Here is a 26,321-nt window from a genome sequence, read left to right as displayed (position 1 = left end):
GAACCTTTCCCTGAGATCCATCCCAACCCCCCTGGCACAGCTCCAGCCCTTCCCTGGGGTCTTGTCCCTGGTCCCAGAGCAGAGCTCAGCGCCTGCCCCTCCGCCTCCCCTCGGGAGGAGCTGCAGCCCCCGAGGAGTCTCCCCTCAGTCTCCTCTGCTCCAGCTGAACCAGCCCAGTGCCCTCAGCTGCTCCTCAGACCCTGCCCACCTTTGTGTCCCTCCTTTGGACTCTCCCCAACAGCTTTTGGTTCTTCTTATATTGTGGCACCCAAACTGCCCCAGGACTTGAGGTGAGGCTGCCCCAGTGCAGAGCAGAGTGTGACAGTCACCTCCTTTGACCAGCTCTGGCCATCCTGGCTCCTCACCTCACCCTGCCCCCAGTCAGCCCTTCCAGCAAGCAGAAGAGTCTCCAAGTTACACGTGGCCATTGGAGATTGTCAGAGCTCGGGAGGAACAAGGACATCGGGGATTGAGAAAGGGGTAGAGCACTCAGGAACCTGCGCCAGCAGAAACTCCTTTGAGCTATCACCCAGGAGGATTGCTCTTTATAAACAGCCTTCCCTAGGTCAGAGAGTGCTTTGGCTGCCCTGTCTGTGGGAATGACTGACAGATAACAGAGTGTGGTGTAGTCAGGGGCAAGAAAGGGGCACAGTGTAAGTCAGTGTCCACAGCTTTAATGCACAGCTCTCCTGAGCAAGACAACATACATCAATAAATAGAGTTAATAATAATAATTAGAGCAGCCCCAACAAACCCAGCTGCCACCAGTTTGGCTTCAGTGTTCTCTGCTGTGCCCTTGTCAGCAAGGAGTGCTGATGCTTGACTAACGCAGAGGGCACAGAAGAAGCCCCATCTCCCTCTCCCCCTCAGTAGGGATCTGCTGGAGGAGATCTCTGGCTCTCTGGGCAGAGTCTTCCAAGGCACCTGTGGGCTCCCACCCTGCTTCATGCCCAGCATCATGAGGCCTCAGCTGCTTCCACATTGCCCTGGCCCGAGGAACAGGCGGCACAGCCGAGTTGTTGCCCATGTGTGCATCACACACACCCCGTGCCCGAGGGATGCCTGGGGGCAACTGGCTCTAGCACTGCTTGTGGGGTTCCTCCAGGGCGACATAGGGCACCACGACAGGCCACGAGTCACTGGGCCAGTATTCCAGCTTGGGCTTGAAGGATGGCATCTCATATCTGACGTTGAAGTAGATGACTAGAGGGCAGCAGTACAGGAGGGACAGGGCTATCAGCACGTGCCTGGCAGGGAAACCAAAGAGGTGTGTTGGACAGGGATAACTCCCATCTGCTGGCATGGTCACCTTAAGACTGGAGCCAAGGGGTACAGCAGTGGCAGGGGAAGGTCCCAGTCCTGTGGTGCACAAGGACTGCAGGGAGTGTGGGTCCTGCCTATGGGGTTTGTGCCTATGGGGAAATCCTGTCAGAGCTCTGTGAGCTGGGGTGAGGAGAGGACAGAGATGGATGAAAGGAGGTTGTAGCCAGGTGGGAGTTGGTCTCTTCCCCCAGGCAACCAGCAGCAGGACAAGAGGACATGGTCTTAAGCGGTGCCAGGGGAGGTTTAGGTTGGATATTAGGAGGAAATTTTTACAGAGAGAGGGATCAGCCATCGGAATGGGCTGCCCAGGGAGGGGGGGGAGTCACCATCCCTGGAGGTGTTTAAAGTAAGACTGGATGTGGCATCAGTGCCGTGGTCTGGGAACCACGGCAGGATTGGATCAAGGGCTGGACTTTGATGATCTCAGAGGTGTTTTCCAACCTGGTTGATTCTATGATTTTATGGGGTGACATAGGGGACTGAAACCCCAAACCACTCATTCCCCCTTGCCTGGCCTGGCCCAGGTGTCTCTCCCAGCCATCCCTGTGCTTTGTGAGGGTGAATCTGAGTGTGCCACACTTGGGCAGGCTCTGAAATGTGTCCAAGCAAATCTCTGCCTTTCAGTTTGGCTGTTAAAATAACTGCAAGAAGGTTGCACTTCACGCAGCACCCTGGGAGCAGCTGCAGCCCTTGGAGAGCCAGCTGCTCACCTGGAGGGACTGCTGGAACAATTTCACTTGCAAAACAGTGTTTGGCCGGCGTGGAGGAGGAAAGGGATGTTAAGCAGTGGTTGGGGCTGAGTCCTTGGGCTGGAGCCAGGGTGAGGAGCAGCATCAATAGTGACAGGAAAGGGAGAGAGGCTTGGGCAGAAATGCAGAGCCTCTCATCCCAGCTGCCATTTCTCTGTAGCTGTGACCCTTCAGCCCCTGAAAGGTTTGGGTTGGGGTCCCGGGAGCCCTTACCAGAAGCTGTGGAAGTAGGGGAAGTTGACGGCCTGCCAGAGCCAACAAAGCCACCGGTCACTGATCCAGCTGGTGATGGCCAGGACCCACCACATCACCATGACCGCGGCCATCCGGTGAACCCGTTTGTCGTTGCACCTGGAAGACACAGTGAGGGAGAGGGAGCAGAGTATCACGCTAGAGGGAAAGTGAGTTTCAAAGAGGGCTGGTTCCTGCCTGCACATGCAACACTGCAAACCCCAGTGAGTTCCTTCTGGAGAGTATTCCTCAGACCACAAGAACTGGAGAAGTGTGGCTCTGGAGAGAGGGATTCTGACTCTCTGTGTGTGAGGATGATGCTGGGAGATGCCAAGGCATTCTTATCTTCTCCCCAGGCCCTGGCGGGTTCTCCCAGCCACACACTAGTTCCCAAATGCCCCATGAAGGGGAAAGAGCTGCAGAGATGGCAGCTGAGGAGGAGAATCATAGAATCATTCAGGTTGGAGAAGACCTTTAAGATCATCAAGTCCAATCATCAACCCAGCACCACCACCATGTCCACCACTAAACCATGTCCTCAAGTGCCACATCCACACATTTTCGGAACACTTCCAGGGATGGTGACTCCACCACTGCCCTGGGCAGTCTCTTCAGATAAGATGGTCCTGTGGATTGTCCCCATTCTTCGTGGCCTTCTTGTACCCTGCTGCCCACAGTCCTGCCTGTTCCTCCTCCTGGTCCCTCCCGGGCTGCCCCAGTTCTTTGGAGAGCTGACAGTACATGTGGCTGATGAAGACTTGGTCTCAATTCACTGTTGTGGACAGAGTCACTCCCCACCAGGAGTACACATGGAGCTGCAGATAACCCCTGTCAGCCCCTTCCTTACTTTTTGAGCTCCCGCCAGGTCAGGTAGAGCAGGTGGAAGGCGATGCAGTTGAGCGCGTAGGCGTTGAGGGTGGGTTTGACGAAAGACAGCAAGGTGCTGATCACGGTGGTGATCCCAGTCAGCCAGTAGAAATGCCTCCTAAAGGGAGATGGGAGTGAGTGTCAGTGCCCCCAGGGTTCACAGGAGGGAAGGATGAGGAGGGGAGAGGTCCTGCTCAGTCTCTGTGCAGCCCTGGCAGGAAGGCTGAGGTATCAGCCTCCCGGTTAGTCCATGACAGAGCGGAGGGCACAGCCCAGGAAGCAGCTTGAGCACTTTCATGTTGATGCCAGGGACGAGGCAAAGGCACCGGGAGCTCTGCAGAGGGAAGGGCTGCAAGGCAGGAGTCCACCGGAGCCGTGCAAACAGGCCAATTTGGGCTGACTGAACAACAATAGGGCTCAGAGGGGCCTTTCACATGCAAATCCCTTCCCAAGTCCCTTCCCCTCTCCCCCAGCCACGTCTCCACAGTGAACTCCTGGTGACCTCCTTCGGCATGGGAAGAGCAGACTTGGAGCAGGCCTTTGCAAGGCTTCTAACTGGGCTGGCTCAGGGGGCTCCAGCCAGGACGGGACTATCCTTTGAGCAAAGCCCTGCTGGGTTCCCGTTTCTGCTGGTCCATGCTCACCCAGTATCCCCATCCTCTCTGCTGAGCTCCTCCAGCCCATCCAGCCCTCCTGCTAAACCTTGAAAGGAGGGGTGTGACTTGGACCAGCTTGTCCTATGGGAAACCCCCTCAGCCTTCGGGGAAAGCTCTCTGTGGACGACAGAGGACGCTGGAACAGTTTGACAGCAACAGGTAATTGAATGTTAATGCTCAGGAACATTTAATTTCCTAATTAATTTTGAAATTCTCCTCTACAGCTTTGCAAACACAGCCAGCTCCAGCTGAGAGGAGCCCAGCACAGCCCTTCCCATGGGAGGGTTTTGACTCTTCCTCTGTCAGCACCAAGTGATGGAGGGTCTGGTCCCAAAGCCAATTCAGTGACCTCAGTGCTGACCCCTTGCAGGGGAGCTGAGGGGGTCACACCCCTCGATGTCAGTGTCCCATCCCTCCCCTCAGAGCCTGCACCCCGTGTCCCTCTGAGTCACACCTGGTCTTGATGAACTTGGGGAAGTAAATCTGGGGGTACCAGAAGGAATATGCCACAGCCAGCGTCCAGAGGATGGAGAGCTCATCCAGGAGTTGTCCCACATAGCTCAGGGTCATATGAAAGTACATGGAGAAGATGCCTGTAAGGAGCAAGGACAGTTTTAGTCAGCAAAGCTCCATCCTCTCACAAGCCCGTCTGGCCTGGGAAGTTCTTGGGGGCCATTCCTAAAGGCAGGGTTCCTGAAGAGCAGGGTGTCAAGAAGATGGTACTAGACTCTTTTCAGTGATGCCCAATGACAGGACAAGGAGTCACGGCCACAAACTAAAACACAAGGTGTTCCACCTCAGCATGAGGAAGAACTTCTTTCCGTGCAGGGTGACAGAGCACTGGAACAGCTCCCCAGGGAGGGTGTGGAGTCTCTCTCTTTGGAGACATTCCAAACCCACCTGGATGCATTCCTGTGTCACCTGCTCCAGGTGATCCTACCTGGGCAGGGGGGTTGGACTGGATGGTCTCACAGAATCAGAGAATCAACCAGGTTGGAAAACACTTCTGAGATCATGGAGTCCAACCCACGACCCAACACCACCTTGTCACCCAGACCATGGCACTGATGCCACATCCAGTCTGTCCTTAAACACCTCCAGGGACGGTGACTCCCCCCCTCCCTGGGCAGCCCATTCCAGTGTCTGATCCCTCTCTCTGGGAAGAATTTCTTCCTGATGTCCAACCTAAAGCTCCCCTGGCACAGCTTAAAACCGAGCCCTTTTGTCCCACTGCTGGTTCCCTGGGAGCAGAGCCCGATCCCCCCCTGGGTCCCCCCCTCCTGTCAGGGAGTTGTAGAGAGTGAAAAGGTCTCCCCTGAGCCTCCTTCAGGAAGGTCTCCAGAGGCCCCTTCCAACCCCAGCTATTCTGTGATTCTGTGAATGGGCCTTGGTGTGGGGGAGGTGTGGGGGAGCCCACACACTCAGCACCCTGGGGATTTACTGAGCTGGAAGGTGCAGGAAACACAACCTGCAGGGCTTCAAACAGAAATGGCTGTTCAGTTCCCCACCTCAGCTTTCCCCTGTGCTTTGGCCACTGAGAACGTCCCAGGGTATCATGTTGGGTACTCTGGCAACCTGTCTGGTCTTCCCACAGCCTTGGCACCCACCTACGAGGATGAGGAGGCCCGAGGTGACGTACAGGGGCATGGGACGGCGCTGACAGTACTGCCGGTTCAGGTAGAGCAGGGCAGGAGAGAGCACGAAGAAGCTCACATTGCTGATCTGGAAAAAAGAGCCACATCCAGTTTATTGCACGACCTTGGGCGAGTCCCATCCCACCACATGCCTCAACACCTCCGTGTGTGAGGAGGATACTGATCTCTAGTGGGAAGCATGGGGTGGAAGCAGGGATTGCCCTTGGCACAGGGAGAGGGCAGAGGCGTTTCTCCAGAAGGGAGGCTGGAACTGGAAGGACAGCTATTGCTGTGACAGCAGTGGCTGCAGGCACCTGTGCTCTCCCTGCAGGCACCTCTGGGGACAGCAAGCCCAGGGTGAGCTGGTTTGCCCCTCTTGGGTGATGGTGTAGCTTCAAGCAAGATGCCAAACTCCTCTGTTTGCAGCCACCTCCCGTCAACCCAGACCTGCCAGGGGCTCCCTGGGTGGCTCCTGACCCTTCCAGCAGCTGTGAGTCCCCTGTGAGGGACTGGGAGGATGCGAGGAGCTCAGCTACCACAGCGAGCCACGGTCAGCAAAACATCCTTAACTGGGAGTGGCTGTGGTGGAGAGTGGCAGGACAAGCAGGACGTGGGTAGGTGGGAACAGGCAGGATTGAGGTGACATCCTGTGGTGTCATGTGTGAAGCCACCTGGCCTGCAGGGGGGAGGTGTTCTGGACACCAGTAATTACATGAGATCATAAACCTCCCTTAAACACACCTGGCAAATGAACACAGTGGAATTATTCTGCCCTGATTTCCAACTCTGCAAAATTCCTTCACGGACAGACTTTGATTTGTCTGGGGAGGAGGGGACGGTGATGGACTGGTTGAAGTGCCAGTGCTTTGGGGAGTGGAGATGCTGATGGGCAAAATGTGGGAGCTGGGGAGGAGCAGCAAGTGCCCAAAACTTGGCCCTGTCTGCTGGGTCAGGCCCACTCCATCCTGCAGCAACAGGGCAACGAAGTCTACACCAATTACCCTCTGTGGGTTCTTACTCTGGATTTTTCACCTGACTCTGCAAACTCAGGAAAGGGGTATCACTGGGACCTCCCCAGGGAAAATCCCTCTTGCTTATGAAATGTTGGGACTATAGTGCTGTGTTTACCTGCCAGGCAGCTCTTTGGGGCTTTGGAGCCATTTGGCAAACCACCAGGGTGACTTTTATCTCAGCCTGACAATCCTTTCATCTCCCAGCTAGATGCTGACCCAGACCCCCCGCCTGGAATGTGACATCCACAGCCCAGAGTCTTCCCCTCTCAGCAGCATGAGGTAAACTGCAAAATCTGCACTTGGCTAGTCAGGTCCCCTGGGATCTCTGTTTATGGTAACAGGGCTGCAAATCACAGGGATATTGTCATCTATCTGAAACACACCCTCTGGTATTCCAGAGGGAAACACAATTCACGCCTAATGTAAGGTCTCAATTCCCTTAAACACCGGAGATTAATCTTGATTTTCACTAAGGTTTCCATGAAACGAGTTCATGCTCCCATTAACAGCAATTCTCAGGCCAAATGTATTGTTTTTCCATAGGTGCTTAGAGCCAAATCCAGGCCTATTCCCATTCCAGCTATGAAAAAAGAAGTGCTGCTCCCACTTGCACACTTGAGGTCAAACCGCTCCAAAATGATCAAGAAACCAGACCATGTGTTAAAGTAACAACTGCGTTTCAAACATTTCTTTTTCCTGTGAAATGGTTAAAGAGGCTTTGGGAAGACAAGCAGGGACAGCAAGGAGAGGGAAAACGCTTGGAGAAGAGGCAGCAGTGTGCGAGTGCCAGCATGCACGACAGCGTGAGGAAACGTGGGAGGCTGGGATTGTATGTGGAGAGGTCTGGATCGGTGTGCTGCAGTGGGCATTGCAACAGTGTCATTAATTACATGATGGCGTTATCACTTCATTAATTCAGGACATGATGTGCAAGATCAGATATCAGAGGGGAGGGATAATCAGGGGAGCCGTGCCAACAGGGTCAGGAAGATAAGAGTGATTCCTTGCAGAGCAGCCAAGCTCTGGGATTAGGGAAGAGCTCCTTACCCCTGTGGGGGACATGGGTTTTCATCACTCGTGGGATCCCAGCCCTGATTTGTAAATGATGACTTCTGTTTTCCCTCTAGGATGTGGCAAGCTCTGTCTCAAACGTGGTTAGGAGGGTTTTGCTCCCAGTACTCCTACTAGAAGTTTTTCCAGAATTTCTGCTCACTCTGAGACCCCCCAGCACAGCTTCTTTTATACCCGTCTGGGTCGTACTGGCCGGGAGGCACCAGCTCCCTCTGCCGGGATGCTGGGGAGATAAGAGAGTGGTGGTGGAGCTGAGGTGTGATTGACATGGGAGAGCCACCCAGTCCTGCGGGTTTCCACTGTGTGAGCTCACAGCTGTGTCCCACTCCCTAACGAGGGGGAGTGACTGCCCCAGGTGCCCACCTAGCTTGGCATTTGCTTCTTTCACTAGGAGAGAAACTAGACTGGGATCAGCAAGATGGCTCTGATCCTGGTGCATTAGTAGGATCATCAAGAAGACCCCAGGCTTTTGCAGCTCCAGCCTGAGATGGAGGGAGAGACCTGCAGAGAACCTTCATCCATGACAGGGTGAGACCAGCTCCTGATTGTATCAGGGCAGGACATGCTGGAGGGATCCCTGGGATGGAGGGAGAGACCCACAGGGAACCTGTTTGCATCTCCATCCATGACAAGTGGAGTCCAGCCTCTGGTAAGGATTGGGGCAGCAGATACTGGTTTGAGGACAGCAACAGTGCAATGGCAGCTAAGACCTGTGCTAGTCCTTACTCCAGCCAGGAATTTTTTGCAGTGGAAGGAGATTTCTGCAGGATTCGCTGCAGAGTTCACTCACTCAAAGGCCAGAGAACCAACTTTAGCTTCCAGAGGAGCCCACAGGGTCAAGGACAGGAGCGAACACCTCCAAGGCTCTCCAGACCTGTGCAGCAAGTTCCCAACAGCCAGACCTGTGTAGCAGAGGAGGAGGCTGCATATTCTGCCATCACAGTCCTGCCGGTGCTTCGGGGCAGGAAACGGCTGTTTCGGGGGGTTGGTTCTGCACGTGACTTTCTGGGCAGGCAAGAGGCTGATGTGGCTGTGCTGCCGTGGGATCAGCCCTGACACACTGACAGTGAGTCCTGCTCTGGGTGGATCTGGGTATCCTGAGGGTAACCTGGGGTAAGCTGAACTTATCCCACCAATCCATGAAGCATCCAGGAGCTCTGGATATACAGCAGTGTCAGAGCTCCTGCTGCTGCAGAGACACTGCTGAGGATGTGGGTGTCATTACCAGCATCCTGGATCAGTCATTTCAGCAAAGAAATGAGGGCAAAAAGACAAGTCCCTGACTGATGACCCTCCTAGAGTGCAATACTGTTCTCCTTTGAGCAGCCAGAAGACAATAAATTTCTGGGTCACTGAGTCACTATAAATAGGGCTTTGTTGCTGAACTGCATCCAGCCATGAGCCACCATGTATTATTAGGTACTTAAAGATACTGTTTACATTCTTTTCTTATACCCCTGGTGCTTATTTCTAATAAAAAAGCATCTAAGCCAAGCAGACCTGAGAGAGTGTGGCTGGCACAGAGCAATTCCCAGCAGCACAGCTGCTGGCACAGAACTGCCCTGCTGGAGCCCCAGGCAGGGTTGGGAAGAAGACATTGAAGAGGATGCTCCATGAGGAAGCCCTGCTGATTTAGTGGTCCAGCAGGCTTGGGTAGGAGCTGGCTGGATTCCCAGCCTCTGGGCTGGAATTCCCTCTAAAACTCTGGAAAATTGACACTGAAGTCAATATTGATACAATTATCTCAGGGCAGGCCCGTAACGCTGCAGAGAGGCAGAAACCTGAGTATGGGGAACAAATGAATGGAGAGGGGAAGAGGAGGAGATCCAGGCTGTTAGGACCACATCTGGGACAGTGCCCTGAGCCCCAGCGGGATCTGCAGGATGCTGCCAGCCAGCAGGGACAGCTGTGGAACTCGGCTGGCTCAGATTTCTATTGTCCCCCCTTTGGGGCACATCCCAGGGAGCCTGATCCTGCAAGGGAGCCCAGAGTGTGAGGAGGAGTCCCTGTGCTGCTGCATGGGGGGAGAGCCAGGCAGTGCCAGCCAGGCTGTGCAGCTGGGGCAGGAGTGATGCCCATGTCAGTGATGCTCCTGCCTGGTTTTGGTCACAAGGTCTGGCCCTGAGCGTGGTGCAGCCTTGGGGCTCTTGTCAGATGCTCAGGTAACAGCAGTTTTTTGGAGTTTTGCTCCTTTGTCAGTCCTTGTCTGGACAGGAGGTCACACACCAGCCTGGTGCAGGCAGCTGTCACAGCAGGTTTAGATCTCTGCTGCTTTCTCTGTTTGGGAATCACATCCTAAAAGGGAGGCTGCAGAATTGGTTCCCTCCACCTGCACAGGCACCCTGCTGAGCTCCATGAGCCTGGAAACAAGGACATCAGTGCAGGGACCAGTGAAAGCTCTTTCTCTGCTGGGGAAGGGGTGCCCAGTGTCATAAGGAGAAGAACAAGGGCAAGTTCAACCACTGGAAAAAATCCTGCAGGGTTTGCTCTTCCCCCATCTCTGTTCCTCACTATCACACTAGTTTGCATCTGTGTGGAAACATGCACTGAAGAGGTTTTCCAATCCTGGAGGAAAGCTGTGTCTGAGTCCCACCCAGTGAAAATCTATCCCAACAAGCCCAGTCTGCCAAAGGTGGTGTGGAAACACAGGGCATGGCTGTGGCTGGCAGGGACCTCAATCCTGAACTAGGCACCTGGTAGGATTGTCAGGAATAGCCACATAACTTAGAATCCTGTGCCACAAAACGACCCAGGCAGCTGAGAGTTAATATTTTATGGGAATCAGAGGGCTTTGGGTCCTAAGTGACACAGTTTTGCATCTGGCCACACCAGCTGGTATCCAGCAGAGAAGTCAGACACATAAGTGCTTTTGAAGAGCTCCCGAGATACTTATTGGCGTGATAAGGATCCAGAGCCACTTTGCCAGTCTGGGTGAAAATCAGGATCCTTGTGAAAATGGTATCTCAGCTCCAAAGGCACATTTGAAAAATGCTGACTGTGTACTAAACTAGGACATGAGGCAAATTTATCTCCCAGAAGGAATTCTGACTAAAAACTTCACTTTCAGTCTTCCTGCTCTCTGTGAAAACCAGCCCCTTTCCAGTGTTGCCAGTGCCAGAGACCTTTGGCACCTCCCGTTTAGAATCACAGAATCATGGAATGGTTTGGGTTGGAAGGGACCATAAAGATCACCTCATTCCAACCCCTGCCATGGGCAGGGACACCTTCTACTAGTCCAGGTTTCTTCAAGCCCTGTTCAACCTGGTCTATTTGAGATGCTGATGTCAGTATTGAGTGATTTCTTTACCTCCTTGGTAGTTATACCTTGCTCTGGACCTCTGAGCCCATCCAACAGCGTCACTAACCAGGCAACAGCACAACACATCCAGCTGGATGCCAGAGGGAAACAGGATTTGATCTGGACTGGCAGCTTTTTGTTGTCTGTCTCAGAGAGCACTGATCATACACAGCCTGAGCCTCCTCCTCTGAGACTCCATGTAGGCAATTAGAGCTGGGGAACTGCAGGGCTTGGGAGAGGGAATTATCCTTATTACAGGCAATTTATTAAAAGCAAGAAATGCTTTTAAAAAAAGAGGAAGAGCCATTTCCATGAGAACAAGAACTTCTAGTGTTGGACCCTAATTGCCAAAAGTTGTAAACAAGGCCTGTGGAAGGTTGTAAATCCACATGCCTCACACCCCTGCAAGCCTGTAATTGCTCTGAGGGAGAGAGACATGCTTGGAGAGGCTGGTTATCTCCGAGTTCTCTGTAGATACGGATGCTCCAGCCAGGCTGCAGTCAAGGGACTGGCACTGGATGCAGCCTGACTGATAAAGGATCACAGGAGGTGAAACCAGCTCATGCATCAGCTTTCCTCTGCGCTGAGTTCCGGATTCCCAACCTGCCTGACACGGTTCATGGAAGTGCTGCCTCTCATTTTGCCACTCCTGTACATTTAGCTGGAATATATGAGCCCTGTGTGGGACCTACCCCAGTTGGCAGGAGAGCTGCAGGACTGGTATAACAGGATCTCACAGATCTGGGCGCTTCCAGACTTTTCTCACTAGGAATCAGCCCCACACATACCAGGAGTCCCCCTGGCCCCAGCACGTTTTGGGAGCAAGCAATAAAAGTCCCACAATTTACCTGAAGCTCAAAAAACATTCCCCATACCAGCACCCTCCAATACCAGGAAGCTCAAAGGAGTGAGCAGGAGGAAAGAAAAGGATGTCCTATCCCATCTGGAGTCCCCAAAGCAGCCCCAGCCTGCCCTGGGAGGATCCCACACTCACGGTGTTGTAGTACTCGGCAATCACGGCCGAGCGCTCGAAGTTGCCCTCACACCAATCCACCTCAGCACTCTGGTAGGAAAATATGCTTGGCATCGTTGGGCACCTTGCAGGAGGGAAGGGAGAGGAGCAGGTTAGTGCTGCAGACCCCAAGGGAAGTGCAGGATCCTGCTCTGCCCACCTGCCCCTCGCTCACCCCACCAATGTGCCTCACCCGGCACCAGTCAGCTCAACACGGCATCTTACCCAGCTATGAAAGACTCATCCTCTTCCCATCACGCTTCATAGTGCAGAATATTTCCTCTCTCCTCCTGATGCAGGAGTTAAAAATCACCCCAGAAAATGCCCTTGAACTCTGAGCCTGGGGATGGTCACCCATCCATGGCATTAACATCTCTCCTCAGGTGTCGTTGCTGCCACACGACGCTTCCCCATCTCAGCCCAGTCCTTGTCACCCCGTCTTCTCCTTCCTCTTCACTTTCTCTGTGATTCAGACTTTGCTGCCAGGAGGACTTCGCTGCTCTCTGTAGGCTGTGAGCTGCTTTTTGGGAGTGGACAACTTCACAGGGGTTGGTGTTCATTGGCTCTGTTCTCTTTAGTTGTTCCTCAGCATCATCCCGAGGGCTGGAGCTCATCACCTTGTGGGAGCTCAGCCCTGGAGCCCCAGCCCTGACCCTGGGTATTCCCGGAGTCCTGGGGCTCAGAGCAAAGGCACTGGGAGGTGCCTCTTCACTTTGAATTTGATTTCCCCCTGAATACGCTCCCATGAAAGCTCCATCCTCATTTCCCAGAGTTTCACACTTCAAGTGGATTCTCCTCTGCCATGACCCTCAGCCTGGCCTCTGGAAGTGGCAGAAGCTGCAGTTACAAGTGAGATTCTAAAAATATCTAACCTTCTGCTTGCTTTTCTTCCCCATTCTGAAGTCTCCCCTATCCTCATTAAGAGCATAGTTTCTCAGCAATCTTTTATTAATTTGAAAAAGTAAAAATTCTGTTCCTATTTGGATCATTAGTTATGTATTTGGCATATTTTGTTTCATATCTTTGAGACCCTGGAGCTATTTTTGAAGCTGGTAGTTGGGTGCCAACCTTAGAGGTGTTTGGAAGCACCATCTGAATCCCAGCAGATGAGTTTTGGTACAAAACAGTGACAGAAATTCCCTGGGATTCAGTCTCTGGATGCAGTGTGGAACTAACCCATCTGGCTGTGCTTCTCTAGCCCTGCAGAATGAGCAGGTACGGGGTGACACCAAACAGGTACCGAGGCGACATCAAACAGGGACTGAGGTGACACCACTTGAGTGGCATCTCTGAAATCCTGAGGCACTGGTGGAAAACAGAGCTTTGGTTTCTTTGAAAATCCTTTCAGCTCTGAACCTAAAGCAGGGAAGGGAAGTTTATCTTAACCTCACTCATCAGCTGATCATGTTCTTGAGGAGAAACAGCCAACTCCCTGTTTACCCCGCTGGGAGCTGAGCAGCACCACCGTGTCCAGCAGAAACCAGGGGGTGTGCAGGGGTGTGAAGCTCCCACAGCTTCCTCTGCTGCTCTTCCCAAGAAGTTCAAAGGGAGAAAGCACAGGAGTGTAACTAAGACAAACGAGCTCTTCTGTAACTCCTGCTCCAACCAGATAAACCGACCTGGGGGTGAACCTCCATCGTCCTTTTACAACTGCGAGCTAACGATGCCCTCTCTTTAATCCAGGCTGGCTGGTTCCCAGAGCTGAGATCACGGCTACAGAAGTAAAATAAGAGATGGCAGGCAGATGGGTTTGAGCTCTGACTCTTCTTGCTCTTGCATCTCCATGTGCTCCTTCACACTACAGGGACTCTCTTCTCATCCCTGCTGCTTTGCATTACACTTTTACAGCGATGAAAGTTGGTTTTGCAGGGTGTAAAAAGAATCAGACCCAGGATAGTAAATCCCATCTCATGACTTGAACAGAGATGGTTGAGAGATGGTGAAGGGATGGAGGAGACAGGAGACAGGAAAAGGAACAGAAAGATGGAAGCAGTGGTGCTGGATTGCTGCTCACGTCTCCTCCCAGCCTGGCTTACCTGTGATCTCGGGATGGACACGGCGAGATGAAGCGCCAGGAGCTCCAAGGATTCCAGCAGAGCTGGAGCAGCAACCTGCCCTGCCGCTCTAGCTCTGAAGGAGTGCCCACGGTGTGAGCTCACCAGGAGCAGCCGCCAGCAAATCCCCTCTCCTGGTCTCTAGGAAAAGCCTTGGGATGAGACCGGAGCCATGTGCACCCTCCAGGCAAACCTGCCGGGCCCCCACAGGAAACATATTGGCTGGGGGGTTTATATGTGTGCACCCAGGTGGGCAGGGGCAGGGAGGGAGGGCAGGGAAGCATGAGCTGGAAGGGTTGGAAGAGCAGAGGGTGGAAATGCAGCCTGGAATCACCGTGTGCCCCCGGGCGGGTTCGCCTGCGCACGCGCACACGCCCCGATCCCGGCCCTGCTTTTCCCAGGGGAGGGACTGATCCCTACAAACTCCTTACAGAGATGGATAAACCCTAACACAACACTTTTGACCAACAGTGAGGTGCTGCTGCTGTTTTTTTCAGGCTTTAAATTCAAGTCACTTTTTCACTTCTCGATTTATCCTCTGTTTTATTATCAAAAATAATGTTTCTATCAAACCACACTTCTTCTGGCTGGTTTATTTTGGTATTTAGTTAAAGAACGATCTGAACAGGACACTTTTGGGTGACTGCTTTGCAAATATTTTCCTCCTGAACCTCATTCAGGCATTCAAGAAAATTGGCAGCAATTAAACTTTTTCCCCCGAATCAACATTTTGTAGAGTTGAGAAAGTTGTAGAGTTGAGAAAAGAAAAAATATGTTGCTTTCTTAAATATAAAACTTATTATTTGGTCAGTGCTTCCTGTTGGACCAGGGGAGACACCACATGCAGCATCACAGGGCAGGGGCAGATGAAGATCCAAGGTGTCCTTGTCCATGTGTTTCCTGAAGAGTAGGGATTTCTTTGCCCTGGGAATAGGCTCTTTGGGAAGCTTAGCCATTTATTTTGCTAATTCTGTGAAAAGGAGCATCCCTGATCTGTGTAACACCTCCTGGAGATGCCAGGGCTTACAAAAGCCTCCCAAATCCACATGCATTTGGAAATGAGAGGGTAATTAACCACTGAAGCAGCTTCTGTTACAACACGGTGGAGCCTCAGTTACGGTAACTAAGTCCAGGCTGAGCGTCTTTCTAGGACAGACTTGGAGCAGAAGGTCCAAGGGGATTCCCAGTGAGCTGCTCTCACCCCTGGATGGTCTCCCTGCCTTGAGTGAAGTGTGGAATTCTGAGGTGAATTTGTTTCTTATTCACTCACAACTCCTGGATGGACTGTACAATTCGGCACTGAGCTTCCAGGCTGAGCGAAGCTCCCCTGTTCCCCAGGGAATCTAAGTGAGAAGCAAGCGTTGACTTGCCCATCCTACTGGGAAGGGAGGCAGGGAACGGAGGCAGAGATGGATTTCAGAATAAGAACCCACACACGTGATGCCTGGTCTGGTTGAACATGCTGGAAAAGAATGAGTTTTCCCACCCCAAACCCTCCGGCATCGTCGGTGTCAGCAAAGCATCCAAGAATCCCTGATACATCCTGTGTCACACAGGGAATAAATAACTGAGGAGGGATGTAATGGATCTGCATCTCCCCTGATTCATCAGTAAGTAAAGAGAGGTTGATTTCCTGGTGAGTCCTCCTTCCCAGCTCCTGCTAATGTTTACATCCTCCTGCCTGTGGTCAAAAGGGCCTGGGATGCTGAGGATGCTGAGGATGCTGAGGATGCTGGCATGGAGGTGGGTGGGCTGGGGAGAGGCAGGTACCCAGGGAGCACAGGGTGAAGCTTCTGGACCTCAGGTGAGTGTTACACAGAGACAGTGGGCACTGCTGAGGCTGCTTCTTGAATCCTAGGGTCATGCCCCTCATGACAAGAAAGACATTGAGGGGCTGGAGCGTGTCCAGAGAAGGGAATGGAACTGAGGAAGGGTCTGGAGCACTAGGAGTGGCTGAGGGAGCTGGGGCAGCTCAAGCTGGAGAAAAGGAGGCTCAGGGGGGACCTTCTGGCTCTGCAACCCCCTGACAGGAGGGGGGAGCTGTGGGGGGGTTCAGGCTCTGCTCCCAGGGAACAAGGAACAGGACAAGAGGAAACAGCCTCAAGTTGTGCCAGGAGAGATGTAGGTTGGATACTAGGGACACTTTTTTCAGGGAAAGGGTTGTAAAGCATTGGCACAGGGCAGTGGTGGAGTCACCATCCCTGGGAGAGTTCAAACAACGTGTTGGTGTGGCACTTGGGGGGATGGTTTAGTGGTGAACGTGGTGCTGAGTTGATGGTTAGACTTGATGACCTTAAAGGTCTTTTCCAGCCTTAACCATTCCGTGATTCTAATCCTCCCTGTGCTTAAAACTTCTTTCTCTCAAAGCTTCACCTGAACTCCTCACCTTGCTAAGACTTCCTGCCTCTTCTCCACCTTTCTTTTAACATGTGACATCTCAGCTCACTTCTCTCTGTGAGGGCCACTGACCAGTGGGATATCTCAGGGGCAGCACTGTCCTGTCCCCTTGGCTGGTCCCTTCCTGCTCCCTGGAACTGCTGCCCCCTTGCAAGACCCCACATCCCAGGCAACGTCCCAGGCCTTGTGCCATGGGACGTGCTTTAATCTGAAGAGCCTCATCCCAGCTCCTTTTCCTCTCTGTCATCCCTTGGGCAGAGTCTGAGGGTCCCACTGGAACAGCTGAGATGAGGCAGTGGAATCACAGAATCACAGAGCCATGGAATAGTTGGAGTTGGAAAGGACCTTAAAGCCCATCTTGTTCCACCCCCTGCCATGAGCAGGGGCACCCTCCAGTATCCAGGTTGCTCCAAGCCCTGTCCAAGCTGAGGGAACGGACAGGGACATTCACAGGACCTGAACCTCTGGTTCCAGTTGCCAGTGTTTTATAGCTTTATGCTCACAAGCTGTGGTGGGGAAGAGTCAGTTCTGCTGCTGGTACCACCAAAACAGGGAAACAGGGACTCTGGCAGGTGAGTTTGGGAGAATCCAGTTGCTTAACTTGAGGCTGGTCCTACCTGCCTCATCCTATGGCACCTTGGTTGGAGGTTTCCACCCCAACTGCTGCTGACAGGGGATTTTCTTTTAAATACCATTGGGAGCAGCTGTGGTTCAGAGGCACGTGTGGTTATTTAATTGCCTGGGCTGGTGTGGGGCTGGGACTGTGGGCAGAGGGGCAGCAGCAGCAGCCAGGGCAGGGAGGATGAGGTGGGGGTGCTGGCATCCCATATTCCCACTGCTGTTTGGTCAGCACTTGTGAGTCAGAGCCCTGCGGTGGGAGGAGACAAATGACTTTGTTCCATTCTCACAGCAAGGCTGAGGGAAGGGAAATCAGGCATTTTGGCTCCTTGCTGTCCTACTGCATCACCCTGTCCATGCTCAGGAAGGCCCTGAAGCCTCCTGGACATGCTCCATCCCACTGCCACCTCCTTTGCTTTTGGTACACGACTTCAGCTCCAGGGATGCAATTTCGTGCTTCCAGGTATAAAAAACACAGGCAGGTGAGCCAGGAGCCTTGCTAGTGCTGAACAGTTAGATAATCCCTCTCATTCATGGCTCCACAGGGCAGGAATCATGTCCTGTGCTTGGCTGGGAAGCTGTTTAGCAGAATGTGGTCTGGAAGGAATAACAACAGCAGCAGGAGACGTGCTAATGTTGGATGTGCTTTGCAGAGCCAAATGGAAGCATTTGTCTCCATCGCTGCTGCAGAGCCCTCCGGGAGCAATGTACCCACTCCTGTTCACATCTGCAGAGCTGGAAATATCTGTGTTTCCTCACCAGGTAGGGCAGGGGCTCCAGGCAACCAAAAACCAGCAGCAGCAGCAGCAGCAGCAAAGCAAAGCCAGATGCACCCCACGCGAGGTGTGGCTTTGGAGCCCTGAGTGCCTGAAACACCTGCTTTTACAACACCATGGCCCTGCTCCTTGTGCAAGTCAGCCCCCACAGCAGCAGAGCACAAGCCTTGTCAGGCCTCAGAGGGTTGGTCTCGGGGTCCAGGAGAAATTCCCCACCAATCCCTCATCATTGAGCAATCTCCCAGGCGCTCCATTATCTTCACTCCAGGCAGGATGCCATTCCAGGCAACCCAAGAGGCTTTGTCAATGTGACCACCCCGTGCTTGTTTTGAAATGCAGGCAGGTTTAAAGCAAATGCCATAATTACTGATGGTGACAGCAATAACAGGAGTAGTTAAGGGACGTTCTCCCAGCACTGTCATCTGTCACATGCAGCTCCAGCACAGCCCTGTGTGCCTGGAGAGGCCTTGACTTGTGCAACTCACCCGCTGGATGTGCAGGGCTGAGCAGAGACCTTCCCCATCCTCCCCTTCTTGTAGATGAAAATATGAGCTCTCTAAGTAGAAGGGAGAAAAATCACCTTATTCTTGGCCCTGCTGTAGCAGCACAACCAGGGCTTTCTCAGCCACAAAGGCTGCCTGGAGTCCTGGAAGGTTTTGGATTTAGCAGCCACGGAGCAGGGAGGCACCTCTTGCCACACCAGACTTCTGCACACAGCAACTTGTCAACTTTTCTTATTTCCCAAAATCCTGCACAAGTTTATCTCAAGCTTTTAAAGGTTATTTTTGTGGTCATATTCTGTGGAACATGGTCCTGTATGATTAGGTGCTGGCTGAAATGTACCTCCTCTTCAAATCACAGTCACAGACTGGTTTGGGTGGGAAGGGATCTTAAAGCCCATCTCATCCCACCCCTTGCCATGGGCAGGGACACCTTTCACTATCCCAGGTTGCTCCAAGCTCTGTCCAGCCTGGCCTTAAATACTTCCAGGGATGGGGCATTTGCAGGAATGCTGATTCTGAAGAGATGTGCAAACGCAAGGGGATGAAGAGAAAGTTCCTGTTTGCTTGGGCTGATCCCACAGCTTCCCATCAGAGCTGGCAGGAGCTTGGCAGCACCCTGCAGCCAGGGAGATGTGTTATCCCACGTTGCAATCCTTCCCAGAGTGGCGCAAAACCTTGGCAGGAGACCCCGAGGGTTTGTGCAAGTTCTGTGAGAGACTTGATAGCAGAGACTGCAACAAACCCTGGGAACCACAGACTTCATGCAAGGCTGTCTCTGAGTACCTGGGGGCAGACTCCCAGCCCCTCTGTGCTCTGGTGGGCAGAGAGCAGGAAGGCTCCTCTGCTTCAGGAAGGGCAATTAATGCCTTCGTAAGCTCCCAGGAAGGCAGATGACAGGTTTGCCTCCTGCCCCATCTTCTGGTGGTCAGTGATTAAATAATTCCTTAGCTGGAGGTCCTGGATCGTCATCTTTAACCAGTCAGCACAGGCTCATCCTGGACACGTTTATCTCAAGTTTTTAAAGGTTATTTTTGTGTGGTCATATTCAATGTCACCATGGTCCTGATTAACTAGGTGATGGCTGAAAAAGTACCTCCTCTTAGAATCACAGAATGGTTTGAATTGAAAGGGACCTTAAAGCTCATCTAGTGCCACCCCCTGCCATGGGCAGGGACACCTTCCACTAGCCCAGGTTGCTCCAAGCCCCGTCCAACCTGGCCTTGGACACTTCCAGGGATCCAGGGGCAGCCACAGCTGCTCTGGGCAACCTGTGCCAGGGCCTCCCCACCCTCACAGGGAAGAATTCCTTCCCAATATCCCATGTAATCTGCCCTCTGGCAGTTTAAAACTACTGCCCCTCTTGCCTCCCTGTTGCCTGATGGGAGCCCTCCAGCTGGGTCACTTCTAGAGTGTGAATTGTTCCCTGCTCCTGCCTCCAAGCCTCTTCTCTGCATTTCCCTGCCACCTCCCCATCCCACCCTGCTCATTCCCAGTGCGCATCCCTGTTTTTCAGTTTCCCACCTCTGTTCAAAAGAAGCGCATTCCATCCCAGGTGTTTTAAACCTCTGTCTGCCTACAAAAATAAATGGAAACTGATATTTAACACGGTTTTTCTTTTGAAAACAGAAATGTGGTGTGAGTGTCTCAAGGGCAGACAGAAGGGTTGTTATAACAGTGACATGGTGACACTTAGAAGAGCCACTAGAAAAAACCCCTTGGGAGAGTTTGTCACCTGAAATGGCAAAGCCTGGGAAGAGATTTGGGCAGAGATGCCCTCAGCAGCTCTGGCAGGAGTGTCCCACTGGCTTCATCCTTGGTTTGGTGCCTGGGCTCTGAAAACATGAGGAAAACCCTCTCCAGGCTCCTGCATCCACTGCCCGGCACAAGCAGGTGAGACCCCTCATAGCAGAGCATCTCTTGTGATTGCAGCTCAATCCCAGCAGAGAAGCAGCAATGTTTGTGTCCTGCTGGAGCTCTGAGCAGCCTCTGGCCGTGTGCCTGTGCCTGGGCAGCGGGCAGAGCTCAGCTCCAGCACAGTGAAACACGGGCCTGTCGAGACCACGTCACTCTCCTGCAGATCCCGTTCTTGATGGCCTTAAAAGAGGACTGGATACATCCCTGAAGGTGTTTTCTCCTCTGTACACATTCCATAGGAAGCTCCTGATGCCATCTGCAGGTTTGTGCAAGTGCTGATCTATTGGCAAGGGTGTGCCCTTTTCCCAGGGCTGCCCCAGGGACACAGGGAGTCACCAAACACGGAATCATGGAATTTTTTAGGTCGGAAAAGCCCTCTGAGGTCACTGAGTCCAACTGTCAACCCAGCACTGCCGAGCCCACCACCAAACCTTGTCCCCAAGTGCCACATCCACAGGTTGTTTGAACACTTCCAGGGATGGGGACTCTGCCACCTCCCAGGGCAACTTGTTCCAATACCTGAACACCCTTTCCTTGAAGGACTTTCTCCTGATAACCAATTTACACCTCCCCTGGTATAATTTGATGGGCCAAACTCTGGGGAGGAGAGTTTGGGGAAGGCTCATTCCATTGAACATCCATCCCTTCCCACGCCTGCAGAGGCATTTCCTTTATTCATTTAATAACTTCCTATTTCTTGACTATGTTGTTACACTTTTAATTCCTGCCTTTCCCTGGAGGGACTAAAACCCATCTCTAACCGATAAAACCAATTCATCCTGAGTGTTTCAGAGTCTTCAGGCAACTCAGAGGCAAAGCTGAAGGGCCCAAAATAACTCCTGGCTGGTGCAATTCACTGGATTTCCTGCTTGCATCAGGCTGGAGCTTGGCTCCAAAACAGCTCCAGGGTGTCAAATCGGCCCTGAGAGTCTCCAGCTGATTCAACCACCCCATCCCAGTGCCAGAGGCACACAGGGGATGTTGTGAGACCAGGGCAGGTGCCATGTGGAGCTGTTTCCCAAGCCCAGCTGGACCCTGAGCAGCATCTTCCTGCCAGGGATCTGCCCACACCCTTGGAGAGAGGGCAGGAGGGTTGCACAAGGCTGGTGGCAGAGGAGGAGGCTGCTCTGGGAACCCACCCTCCAGGCCAGGTCCTTGCCTACCTCCCCTGTTGTTGAGACTGGAGAACTGGGAGTGGGAATGGGAGAGGGAGCCACCCCACCCACAGTGTGCCTCTCCCCGTGGCATCTGTGACACTGTTTCCCAAATCTTATTTTCATGTCCTGAAATCTCTGTAGGCAGTGAGAGAAGCACAACAACACCCTCACACTCTGGAATTAGGGAGGTGATGAGTAGGAACTCCAGTTTGTCCAGGGATGTTCCTATTGCAATATTTGTCCTGCAAAAAACCCTGGAATATTAGCACAAGCCTTGCAAATTAGGGGCAACTGCAGCTCTGACTATCACAACAAACCAAGAAATTCTGATTTTTCCTACCTGTTCACAGAAATTCTCCAGACAATGTGCAGGAACAGGATTTTTAAGCCTGGAAGCAGGAGTTTTGCAGCACTGGAGCTGGGAGGTAACAAGGTGTGCGAGGCCGGGTCAGAGAAGGGAAAAACCTTGGGGCTCACACACCTCTGGCCTCCCTCACTGCACAGAAGGGTCACAAGCTGGCTGAGACCTGATGCAGTGAAAGCACAACCAAAGTGGCAGGAAAATGGTGCAGGGACAGGACAGGGTGATATCCCAAGGAGGAGCTGGGTATTGTATAAAACACCCACCCACAGCAGCAGGTGAGTTTTGTAAAAAAACACATATTTTGGAGATATAAACCCAAAAGTGGTGTCATTTGAGAATCCTACACACAGACTTCATACCTGTGTGCCTGTGTGTGTCGTGATCCTTCTGGACTGAGGTGCCCACAGCAGCTCTTGGGGGGTGAGGGATGGCCATGGGGGTCCCTGGAGCTGCCCATCCCAGCAGTTGAAGCATCATTTAACCCAAATCAGGGCGCTTTTGGGGGCCTGAGGCCCCTGAAGTCCATTTCTCAACTGTGTTCCATGCCTGTCATGACTCTTTGGGACAGGTTTGCTTTGTGGTCTCTCTGGGGTTGGGATCCAAAATCCTTCAGCCATGCAGAGCAATAATTGCCATGATGGTTGTTCCTGGTGTTACCACTCGGTCTGGCTGAGCTGGGACACTCTGTACAGTTCGTAAAAACACTAATTAATTTTTACCAAGTTTTGTAAACAGCCTGGGGAGTGCTGAGGCAGCTGGAAATGGTAACACCTCATGAGGGGTGAGGTGGGGACAGTGTTCACCTGGCCAAAGGAATCCCTGTCTCCCCAAACCCCACTCCAGGTACATCCTGCTGTCTTTCTCTCCTCTCCCTGTAGCTGGATCCATTCCCACCCTCTCTTTCCAAGGCACTAAATGCACTGGATATGATGCTGAATGATCTCCTGGGAGAAGCTCGGCCCTGACTCTGCAGGGTGGTGACGGATCCATCCCTTCCCTGCTGCACAGCTCAGCTTCCCTATCGGAAAGATGGGATAGGGATCTGCAAGGAGCCTCCAGATCTGCCCTGAGATAGGGGCTGGGTGTTGTTTTATGGTTTAAGGATGCCAGAATCCACAGCTAATTAGTGCAGGGCAGAGAGGCAGTGGCTGAACATGAGCAGGCGTGTGCCCAGGTGGCCAAGGAGGCCAATGGCATCTGGCCTGTGCCAGGAATAGTGTGGCCACGGGCCCAGGGCAGTGACTGTGCCTTGTGCTGGCACTGCTGAGGCACCTCCGATCCTGTGTCCAGTTCTGCACTGCTCGTGACTGGAAGGACACTGAGGGGCTGGAGCTTGTCCAGGGAAGGGAACGGAGCTGGGAAGGGTCTGGAGCACCAGGAGCAGCTGAGGGAGCTGGAGGGGCTCGGCCTGGAGAAGAGGAGGCTCAGGGGGGACCTTCTGGCTCTGCAACTCCCTGACAGGAGGGGGAAGACAGGGGGAGTCAGTCTTTTCCAGGGAACAAGGGACAGGATGAGAGGAAATGGCCTCAAGTTTTGCCACGGGAGGTTCAGGTTGAATATTAGGAAAAAGATCTTTGCTAAAATAGTGATCAGGCATTGAACAGGCTGCCCAGGGCAGTGGCAGAGTCTCCATCCCTGGGAGTGTTCAAACAACACGTGGATGTGGCACTTGAGGACGTGGATTAGTGGCGGTGGGTTGATGGTTGGACTCAACAACTCCTGTTTCAGACACTCCTCCCAAGTGCCTGCAGGGAGGCCGGTGGCACCCAAACCCTTTGGGCACCTCTGTCCTGCCCCAAAGCACAAAAAGCTGCCTGGAGGTGGCGGCCGGGGGTGGCAGAGCCCTGTCGGGAGCACCCGCACCGCCCCAAACCGGGACCTCTTTGCCCGGGGCCCTCAGCCACTCTCAGGCTCCTCTTCTGCTGAGGGGTTTTTCCTGATTCGCCATTCCTCATTCCAGGGGTTCCCCGGGACCCCCCGGGACCCCCCCGGGCTGCGCCGCGTCCCCCATGGCCGGGCCGGTGCTGCCACCTGCGGGCAGAGACAGCGCGGTGCAGCCGGGACGGGGGGACACGGGGTGTGGGGGAAAGGGGGATCGGGGTGTGGGGGAAAGGGGGGATCGAGGTGTGGGGGAAAGGGGATGGGGGTATGGGGGAAAGGGGGATCGGGGTGTGGGGGAAAGGGGATGGGGTGTGGGGGAAAAGGGAATCGGGGTATGGGGGGAAAGGGGGTTGGGGTATCGAAGGAGAGGAGGATTGGGGTACGAGGGGAAAGGGGCGATTGGGGCATAGGGGGAGAGAGGGATTAGGATATGGAGGGGAAAAGGGGAATCTGGGTACAGGGAGAGAGGGGGAATTGGGGTACACGAGGAAAGGGGGAATCGAGATGCCAGAGAGAGGGGGAATTAGGGAAAATGGGGAAAGGAGGGATTGGGGTGCAGGGGGAGAGGGGGGGTTGGGCTACGAGGGAAGAGGGGGAATTGGGGGAAATGGGGAAAGTGGGATCAGGGTATGGAGGAAGGGGGGGTCAGGGTGAGGGGGAAGGGAGAATTGGGGTATGGGGGAAAGGGGGCATTGGGGTACGTGGGGAGAGGGGGATCAGGATACAGAGGAAGGGGGGATTGGAGTAAGGGGGGGAAAGCAGAGGTTGGGATACGGGGAAAAGTGGGGATTGGGATATGAGGGGAAAGGGAGGACTCGAGTTCGGGGAGAGAGGTGGAATCGGGGTAGAGGGGTAGACGGGGGACCCAGGGGGGTGACGGGAGCGGGGAGAGAGGGGGGATTGGGATATGGGGGGAAAAGGGCGACCAAGGGTGCGGGGGGAGAGGGGAGACTCAGGGCATGGGGGAAAAGGGGATTGGGTACAGGGGGAAAGGGGGACCTGTGATACAGGGGGATAAGGGGGACCAGAGGTACCCTGGGAGTTTTAGATCCCCGATTTCCACCAGAGAAAGGAACAAACATGCAAATACATCTCCCAGACATCCACTCCCGCCCGCAGCTTTAAAATCAATTCGGTGAAACCAGAGCAGGGTTTTTATTTGAAGGTGAACATAAAGCTCAGCTCCCGAGAGAGCGGCGGCCCAGGGGAGGGGAGATAAAACCAGCCTGGGCCGGGAGGGGGGAGACACACCATTGTTTGCTACAAAGGACAGGAAACGAGCCTCAAAGGGGACATGAAAGAACCTTAAAACAAATGCAGATCAGCGAGAGGGGACGGCTGCGCTCATCTCCCAGCTGCGCTGCCCGGGGGCTGCAGAGCTGCTGCTGCGGCCGGGGGGGTGTCCGAGGGGGGATCAGGGGACCCCTCGGGGCCCGGGACCTGCTTTCCCTCCAGACTGAAGCCAAAAAGGGCCAGAGGAGCCTGGGATCATCCCGAAAAAGAGGGTCCCAGTTACGATTGGACTCGGTGATCATAGAATCCCAAAATGGCTCGGGTAGGAAGGGACCTTACAGCTCATCCAATTCCGTGGGCAGGGACACCTTCCACCAGATCAGGTTGCTCCAAGGCCCATCCAACCTGGCCTTGACCTTATGGCTCGACTCGATGATCTTTACAGGTCTTTTCCAGCCTAAACCGTCCCATGATTCATGGGGTGAAAGTAAATTATTGATTTAACTTTGTATTATAATAATATAATAATTTATATGCATAGAACCATAGAATATTTTGGGTTGGAAGGGACCTTTGAAGGTCCAACCCTGGTCCAACCCCCCCCTGCAATGAGCATCAATTATCATCTCCAATTACAATCAATGACCCACTTGCTGCTTCACCCGGGGGGATGTGACTGACCTGGGCAGGGCAGTAAGAGGATGTTCTTACCCCAGCCATGGGCTGCTCCCCTGCCCCTTCAGTGCCCCCAAAACACACCTGATCCTCCAGTGCCTCTGCCCAGCTCCACACTGGGCATTTTGGGGGGCTCCTTAGGAGCACACCCAGGAGGGGACATTGGTGTGGGGGCTCCCTGACACAGAGCTGGGCTGGAGAAACTGAGCCATGGTCAGCAAGGGAGGTCATAGAGGTGCCAAAAATGCATTAAAGACAATTTTTCTATGTGGAGATATCCCTTATCTGCTCTTAAAAGAGTGGGTTTGGTCCCTCCAGAGCTTGAACCCCTCTGCTGAGTGTCACCACTTCACTCTGCTCCTCCCAGTAAAACAAGGCTGGTGTTGGAGCCAACTGACAAAACTGACCTGCAGAGGACCAGAAAAGCCATTTCCTCCCATACAAGGCAGGCCCGTGGCCTCCTGCCAGAGAGGACAATGAGGGATGACGGGGCCGGGCCCGCTGGCCCTCGTGTTCCTGTTTATGTGGAGCCTTGGTCGTGGATCAGAGAGGTTTCTCTGGCTGCTCTTTATGCTGATTTTTAGTGGAGTTGCAGGCAGCAGTGCCCACATCCTGCAGGAATTTTCCTCCTGTGCCTGGTGTCGTGGTGGGGGACCTTCCTGAGCCCTCAGCGAGTCCAACCAGCTTCATCACACCCTTTAAGGGCAGCTGGGCCCGAGGCCACTGCCTGGGCCACAGGCTGTGCTTGCCCTGCTGACCCTCTCCTGCCCCTCTGACGGCAGCAGCATTCCCAGCTCCGGAGTTTGTGCCTGGCCAGGGAGAGCTCTGTGTGCTCCAGAAGGGAAAAACACCATCCCAGCCCCAGAGTGCCAGGAGTTCCCACTGTTATCTCGTC

General features: G+C 53.6%; 1 protein-coding gene across 1 annotated transcript; it reads right to left on the bottom strand.

Moving 5' to 3' along the window:
- Positions 1-1,078: 1,078 nt before the first annotated feature.
- On the bottom strand, positions 1,079-11,929 carry ACER1 (alkaline ceramidase 1). The gene is made up of 6 exons (XM_027701659.1): positions 11,837-11,929; positions 5,434-5,548; positions 4,281-4,419; positions 3,151-3,288; positions 2,286-2,423; positions 1,079-1,247 (listed from the first exon to the last, which is right to left on the bottom strand). The coding sequence occupies exons 1-6, from the start codon at positions 11,927-11,929 to the stop codon at positions 1,079-1,081; spliced, it is 792 nt and encodes a 263-aa protein (XP_027557460.1).
- Between the last annotated feature and the right edge of the window lie 14,392 nt (positions 11,930-26,321).

This window comes from Neopelma chrysocephalum, unplaced genomic scaffold (genome assembly GCF_003984885.1).
Source record: "Neopelma chrysocephalum unplaced genomic scaffold, ASM398488v2 Primary Assembly neopelma1_164, whole genome shotgun sequence".
Lineage (NCBI taxonomy): Eukaryota > Metazoa > Chordata > Aves > Passeriformes > Pipridae > Neopelma > Neopelma chrysocephalum.
The sequence above is the reverse complement of the archived record's forward strand: the minus strand, read 5'-3'. Positions and strand labels throughout refer to the sequence as shown.

Coding starts and splice junctions, on each gene's coding strand:
- ACER1 (XM_027701659.1), bottom strand. CDS start 11,929: ATGCCAAGCATATTTTCCTACCAGAGTGCTGAGGTGGATTGGTGTGAG. Junction 4,420..5,433: donor GGGCCTCCTCATCCTCGTAG/GTGGGTGCCAAG, acceptor TGCTCCTTACAG/GCATCTTCTCCATGTACTTT. Junction 3,289..4,280: donor CCCAAGTTCATCAAGACCAG/GTGTGACTCAGA, acceptor ATCTCCCTTTAG/GAGGCATTTCTACTGGCTGA.